The sequence below is a fragment of the Mchenga conophoros genome, linkage group LG20 (assembly GCF_057382185.1).
Source record: "Mchenga conophoros isolate Kocher_MC1m ecotype Shallow Benthic linkage group LG20, M_conophoros_male_GT1.1, whole genome shotgun sequence".
Classification (NCBI taxonomy): domain Eukaryota; kingdom Metazoa; phylum Chordata; class Actinopteri; order Cichliformes; family Cichlidae; genus Mchenga; species Mchenga conophoros.
The window spans coordinates 9,760,245-9,767,896 of record NC_140545.1 but is presented as its reverse complement, the minus strand read 5'-3'; the positions used below and the strand labels follow the sequence as shown (position 1 = coordinate 9,767,896).

At 46.6% G+C, this 7,652-nt stretch overlaps 1 protein-coding gene across 1 annotated transcript; it reads left to right on the top strand.

Annotated features, from left to right (window-relative positions):
* The first annotated feature begins 929 nt into the window (after positions 1-929).
* Positions 930-6,100, top strand: LOC146550374 (uncharacterized). The gene is made up of 2 exons (XM_085259811.1): positions 930-3,076; positions 6,043-6,100. The coding sequence occupies exons 1-2, from the start codon at positions 930-932 to the stop codon at positions 6,098-6,100; spliced, it is 2,205 nt and encodes a 734-aa protein (XP_085115937.1).
* Positions 6,101-7,652: the final 1,552 nt, after the last annotated feature.

Here is a 7,652-nt window from a genome sequence, read left to right as displayed (position 1 = left end):
TACAGCTCACCTGTGCTACCTTTGCATCCAACCAGGGGTCCCTGGCCAACACTTTGGGAATCACTCCCACTGACCAAAGGCATGTTTGTTGCATTTACTGATGATTATTGGTGAAGCTGCTTCTCTGTTTCTACTCAGTGTAGCTGCGATAGGCTGCAGACCACCCCATGACCCAAGTTAGGAGACTGATCAAACATTTTTAGTCACTCACTTCAAGATTAACTAAGTTTATGAATGTTTTAATTGTGTTGACAATCTGGCAACGATAGATGAAAATGTACATTCTCCGATTCCCCCTGTGAAATCAGTTGCTAAGGCCCCAGTTACACAGCCCTAGTGTCATGGTCCTGAGTCTGAGGACTCAGTGTTTTGTGTTTCCTTATGCTTTTGTTCATTCCGAGTGTGTATTCTGTTGTGATTTTGCCATTTGTTAGGTTTGTTCTTTGCCTGCCTGCTCCCACTTCTCTGTGTTCCCTCTGTCTGTCCATGGTGTTATTGTGTCTGCTCATGAGTCTGCCTGTCATGTTCAGTGTCCTGTCTGATTCTCTGTGTCAGTTTCCTGTTTTATTCTGAAAGTTCATGTCTCATGTCAGTGTGTTCAGTTTTACCTCTCCCCTGTCTCGTTAGCCTTATTGCTCCCAGCTGTGTCTCCCTCCTGTGGCCCATTCCCTGATTACTCCCCGTGTACTTAAGCCCTGTGTTTTCCTGTGCTCTCTGTGACGTCGTCCCTCATGCCGTGTGTGGATCTCCCTGTGTCTCTCTGTGAGTTCTTAGTTTGTGGTTTCCCAGTTTAGTTTAGTTTGTATATTTGTTCTGCCAGCGAATAAAGCTGAGTTTTGAGTTCATTCCCTCGTGCCTGTGAGTCCTACATTTTGGGTCCTACTCCTGCCTGCCGCACGGCGATTCATGACAGTACGACGTCACCAGACATGGACCCAGCAGGCTCCTCCCGGGAAAGCGATTTGGCCCGCATCTTCGGCCTGTGGGAGCGAGTTTCCCACGCCTCGGACATTAAAGCCGTGTCCATTGGGATAAACGCCATCGAGGCTATTCTCAAAGGGAATCCCCATCTCCACGAGCTCTCAGGATTTTCGGGCCTACTGTCCAATCTGCAGAAAGCCAAGGAGACAGTACAAATTCGCGAGCTCGTCATACCGCAACAGCGACCGCCACAATCGGGAAACGTTTCCACGCTGCTGCCACTGGACTCCTCTCCATCCACCCTCCACTCTGACTGTCACTCACCCGCTGCTTTTCTCGCAGCAATGTGGTCGGAGGATGAGGAGCCGGCCGCGATCTCTCCGTCGTTGCCGGTTTCCTCCATCACCGCACCTCCGGCTTCCCGAAGAAAACGGCATTCACGCCGCCGACGCGCCACCCCACAGCCGGACATTCGGCCTTCTAATTCACCTGCTGTGGTGAGTGAGAACTCTGTGTCTTTTCCAGACATTATGACTGTTCATTCAGGGGCTGTGTTTTGTGTGGCGGAAGTCAATGCGAGCTGCTTATCGCCTGCGCAGCCCTTCACAGCTCCGTTAGCTCCCTCGCAGCCCTTCACAGCTCCGTTAGCTCCCTCGCAGCCCTTCACAGCTCCGTTAGCTCCCTCGCAGCCACCCTCAGTTCAGTTAGCTCCCTCGCTAGCTCAGCCATTAACTCCACCACAAGCTCCATTTTCACCTCTACCATCGCTTCAGTCATCAGTTCGGTCTGCCACTCAGTCGCCCTTAGCTCCATCATCCACACTACCACCTGTTTCTCTTCCACCACAACCGTCACTACACCCAGCCACTCAGGCTGCTACTCAGTCCGTCATTCAACCCATAGCCCTGCCGTTACCATACCCTGTAGCTGAGCCACTAGCCGTCCGACCCACAGCCACTTCAGCCACTCCTTCACCCGTTACACCTCCACTACAACAATCACTGCAGTCTCCAGTGTCCCCAGTGCAGTCTCCAGTGTCCCCAGTGCAGTCTCCAGTGTCCCCAGTGCAGTCTCCAGTGTCCCCAGTGCAGTCTCCAGTGTCCCCAGTGCAGCCTCCTTTAGCACAGTCACCCACTCAACCACCAGCACCACAACCGTCACTACCTCTAGTTCATTCCCCTGTGAAGTCATTAACTCCACCACCTACTCCACTCTCACCACCACCGGTACTACAGACAGCAGCTCAGGTCCCCGTGTGTCCAGCAGCTCAGGTCCCCGTGTGTCCAGCAGCTCAGGTCCCCGTGTGTCCAGCAGCTCAGGTCCCCGTGTGTCCAGCAGCTCAGGTCCCCGTGTGTCCAGCAGCTCAGGTCCCCGTGTGTCCAGCAGCTCAGCTCGCACCTGAACCTTTGGCCCAGTTCCCCGTAGCAGTGCGGTTTTCTAGCCAGCTTAACGTTGAGCCCGGGGTCCCAATCCTCTCTGGCTCTAGTTCAGCTCCTGCTGGAACCTCGGATGAGCTCATCCAGGACTCCGCGGCTCCCACGCCGCCATCTACCTCGTCCGCTGGGGGTTCCAGTGAGCCCGGCCAGCGCCTCCCTGTCTCCGCTGGAGGGTCCGAGGGGCCCGTTCAGCCTCCTGTCTCCGCTGGAGGGTCCGAGGGGCCCGTTCAGCCTCCTGTCTCCGCTGGAGGGTCCGAGGGGCCCGTTCAGCCTCCTGTCTCCGCTGGAGGGTCCGAGGGGCCCGTTCAGCCTCCTGTCTCTGCTGGAGGGTCCGAGGGGCCCGTTCAGCCTCCTGTCTCAGCTGGAGGGCCCGAGGGGCCCGTTCAGCCTCACGCCGCATCAGCTGGAGGGCCCGAGGGGCCTGTCCAGCCGCCATCTGCGACCGCCTCGTCATCGCCTGGCCCGGCTACATCCGCCTGTGCTTCTGCTACGCCTGGGCCAGCCTCTGCCTGTGCTTCTGCTACGCCTGGGCCAGCCTCTGCAACCTCGCCCGGCCCGGCCTCAGAGCCTTCGTCTGCTGCAGCCTCAGCCTGTGCTTCGCCTGGTCCCGCCTTGACTGGTCCCGCCTTGACTGGTCCTGTGCCCACCGGCCCTGTGTTTTCCTGTGCTCTCTGTGACGTTGTCCCTCATGCCGTGTGTGGATCTCCCTGTGTCTCTCTGTGAGTTCTTAGTTTGTGGTTTCCCAGTTTAGTTTAGTTTGTATATTTGTTCTGCCAGCGAATAAAGCTGAGTTTTGAGTTCATTCCCTCGTGCCTGTGAGAAACTGGTTAGTGAACTGCCAACCAGGGTTTTAATAGTTTTGCAATTTTCATTAGTTTTTATTTTTATTTAGTTTTGACTTCAGATTTTCAATTTTATATCAGTTTTAATTAGTTTTTACCAATTGTTTGCTAGTTTAGTTAACGAAAATGTTTTTTCACTTCTAGTTTTCGTTATTTCGTTAGTTTTTGTTAACGATAATAACCTTGCTGCCAACTGCCAGTTGCAAGTATAAAAAAAAAACAAAACACTAAACTAAGAAACTCTGTGTAATTGTTGTGGCCACTTGCGGGTTGAATGAACAATGCTGTAGTCTCTGGAAACACTTGCACTGTGCTCGACCGATTTCACCCAGCAACAGCCAGAAATCACTCACTAACCAATTTCCCGGGGGTTGCCAACCGGTCTTTAGGCTTGTGTGACTGAAGCGTAAGTAAATGTTATTTAAAATTTAAACACTTATATTTACTTATAAATCTTAAATGCATTTCAATTCCTTGCAAAACCTGAAAACTCCATTTAAACATTAAACTGACAATTAAGGTGGGTTAATTTTTAAATATGGTTAAAGGGAACAGCTTACAGTTGCAGTAATTTCCTAACTGTGATGTATATGGCTTGACCACCTGCTCCAGCAAACACTGTTAGGGGGTTGGAAGCTTTTAGGAGGTTATTATGTAGGGGCTTCTGCAAAAAAAAAAAAAGCATGATAATAAGATTGAGACCCGCTGATGAATTGCACTGCAGCCTTTGATTAAGTAGTCATACAATATTAAAGAAAAACTGTACATGCAAAATGTATGTTGGGTGCTGAGTTTTCAAGGTGCTGCCAAAAGACTGCAAGTCTGGGACTGTGCATTGCTATCATGGGATGGAACTGTAAAAGTACAAGAGATGGTGGTGTTTAGAAGTCATTTTTGTCTGTGGTGACTGTCATGGTCCTGGGTCGTTGACCCAGCGTTTTGTGTTTCGTGATTATTTCCCTCTGTTCTAGTTATTCTGTGTCCTCCCCCCTTGTGTCCGGTTCGGGTTCTAGATTTCCTGTTTTGTTCTGAAAGTCTGTGTCTGTTGTCATTGTGTTCAGCTTGTGTCCTCCAGTCATCATGTGTATTCAGATCAGCTGTTCTTCCCTCCTGTGTGCGATTACCCGATTACCGTGTGTGTGTGTGTATATATAGTGGGTGTCGGTCTGTGTTCGTTGTCGGCTCGTCTGTGTTTCTTGGTATCCTGGTCCGCTCTCCGTTTTGTAAGATTTCAGGTTTGCTCTTTAGTTTCTCCCAGTTTAGGTTTGTCATTACTCATGCTTCGTTGCCTGTTTTTTGCCACTGCCACCTTTGAAAATAAACGTCACTCGTATCATCAGTTTGCTGCATTTTGGGTCCTCCTTTTCCTCCACACCACACGGCTCCCTCCGCCAGCCGTGACAGTGACTTTGGTTCAGACTGAAATATCTCAAGTGCCACAGTCTTGGTAGATCATCAGCAGAGAATGACTTCTACAGTTTAGTGATCACCTTTTTCTACTATTATTACTGATGAAAAAAAAGTGATGTATCTATTGTTGTTTTGGTACATGAGAAAACCGCATCATTTAAAAGGATTTGACGTGAGAAGCACTGCAGAAATAGCCTCTATTTACATAACTTCAGCTATCTGCTTTGGAAACCTGTGAGTCACAGGGTGTTAACCATGCTAAGCTCAGTTGAGTCAGGCCTTTACAGAGTGTCTATGATTGTTAGCACTCTGACATTAATAACCCAATAGCCCATGGATCATTTCAGAGCCGCTCTGAGGCCATTTTCAATCCCTAAAGACTTCATGTGAAGCTCTTAAATCTGTTAGTGGCAAGCCAATCAGTAAGAGATCATCATTCTGCAGCTGCCACTCTCAAAGTGACCTGACAGTAAAACAAAAATGCCACCTATACATGGATAGTAGAAAACGTCTTTAGTGTGACAGCCACAGCTACAAACTGGATCCCTTTAAGCTAATTAGATTTCAATTTAACCAGATATACAATCTCAGAGTTGTTTATCACTACAGTGGCGACATGTTCCCTCTAATTATTATGTAGTATTGTTTGTGTGAGTCTGTGTTCAATAGCAGCTACATTTTTTCCCCAGGCAATTATCTCTCCAGTGTCTATTTATCTCACTGTTTCTCCAAGTTGAGAATTATAAATATATATGATTAAAATAACCAGGTCTTTTGTTTCTTCGTGTAGAATTAATTATGATTTAATGACAGTTTTTAATGCTGCTGAATGACTGGCAACCAATAGATCACAGTTTTATATCTCCAAGTTTATCACCGAGTGTGTGGCAATAAGAATGTATTTATGAGGGATGCTGCTAACAACCCAATATTTTGCTGATGGCGGAAAAAATGTTTCTGTATGGACCTCTTGACACTGCAACAAATAAATCTGATTCCAAGCAAATTAACCCAAAGTTGTTATAGAGTAAAATTAACTAACACCATTTCTTTTCATAAAGGAGACAAATCATCAAGTATGAAGGACTAGATCAGAGCAGTGCAGCAGAACACTCAAGTCCATGTTATAGATTTTATTCACCATGTTGAAACCACCATGGAATCTGCCTGCACTGCCATACTGAAAATTTAAAACTCAATAATGTGTAAAATACTGGCCAGTGACACGGCCATTGCCACACTATATATGAACTCTGAGTAAGTGTAGTGAGAGTAGTGTGGAATCAGAAAATATTCAGGGTCCTTCAGTGTTTTTATATTTTGTATTGATCAGATTTTAAATGGTTGAAATTGCACAACTGATACTCAGCCAACCACAATGACTTTCATCTTTTTTCCCCCCAACCATTTTCTTACACTTCTACCAATTCTAGGCAGCTGGAGCATTTCCCAGCTGTAACAACAAAAGGCAGGATCACAGGCCAGTGGTGACATTGCTGCCACATAACAAAATCTATTTATGTATCCTTCCCATATGGTGCTTTTGTGGCAGCAACAAAATGAGTGAGGTTGCAAAAACCAAGAGGTGCACCGAACTGCAACTTGGATGACAGATGTGATGTCATCATGAAGTCAAGAATAATGGTCCCATAGCACAGAAAGACCTCATACCTGTGGCCAATTCAGAATGACCAGTAAACCTAATATCGATGTCTTTGGACCGAGTGCCGATGGATTCAAACCCTTGACCTAGCTGCTTTAAGGTAACAGTGCTAACTACTGCACCACTCTGTTGCCAGTGGTGTCCTATTTTTATATCTTTACAATGTTGCCATGTTAGGTTTTATGATGACAACACTTGTGCACAACAATTTGACAGTCACTGAGCAGTGTCTAATTCCACTTATTGGACTTATTAATGGCATTTTATGCAATTAACAGAGCCTATTTGTCATGATCCTGGTTTGTTGATCCAGTGCTTTGAGTTTATTGTTATTATTTTCCAGTTTCTGCTGTTTTGTATTTGTTCTTAGGGTTTGAGTTGTGTGTTTAGTGTTCTATTCTCCCTACCTGTGTCCTTCCTCTGTGTTTTGTTCGTGTCCCCGAGTTGGTATTGTGAAACAGTCTGTGAGTTTCCTGTTTTACTTTGTAGGTTTGTGTCTCGTTATGCCCATTAGTTCCAGCTGTGTCCCCTCCTGTGTGCCATTTCCTAATTACCTGGTGTGTGTATTTATACTGCATGTCTGCCTGTGCTCCTCGTTGTGTTGTCTGTGTTTCTCTATGAATCTTCTGTGTACCCAGCATTATTCCGTGTTTCACCGCGTCGCTCTGCTCCTCGCCCCGTGTCCTCCGTTTGTGTTAGTTTTCCCAGTTTAGGCTATGTTTTGGTTCTGCCCACATCTTGGTTATTGCTCGCTGTAAATAAATCTCACTTGCACCTCCACCACTGGATCCTCCTTCTCACCTCCACACGACTGCCGCCCCAGCCGTGACACTATTTGTTTTCAGAACAAAATTTTAATAATGATTAAAGAATTTGGTGGGAGTCCACCTCTGGCAGACTTATAGTTTTACTCAGTGCTAAAATTTGAGATGTCTTTATTCTTTTTAATTTCTTCCAGCCAGAATTCCGGTTAAAGTGTGGTAGAGAGTAGACGTGGAGGAAACCCCGGGGATGAAGTTGGGTTACTTGCTCTGTATTAGAATCCTCAGTTAGTCTAATTGTCAGTACTATTCATTTGCAGGGGTAAGATAAATCACTAGGCGAAATTATTTCTTTTTTCAGTTATACCAAGTGTAATCCAATCATTTGTCCCTTCCAATTTGTGACTGGAGAGCTGTAATGAAAAAGTGAAAGCTCTGGGATTAATGGACAATTTCAAGCTCCCGCTACATACGCCACTTCAACTAGACGAGCTTGATGTAGTGCTGGTGTTCTTGGATGTTTTGTACTAGCATTATTTAGCATGTCGTGTTGGTAGCAGTGGAGTGGAGTTGCCTAATTGGCTTACTTTCAGCTATAACGTTTAATGCTATAATGTAT

Bases quoted from the DNA above. Each gene is read 5' to 3' on its own strand.
- LOC146550374 (XM_085259811.1), top strand. From the start codon at position 930: ATGGACCCAGCAGGCTCCTCCCGGGAAAGCGATTTGGCCCGCATCTTC. The intron at 3,077-6,042 runs GTGAGTTCTTAG...TACCAATTCTAG, and splicing joins GGATCTCCCTGTGTCTCTCT to GCAGCTGGAGCATTTCCCAG.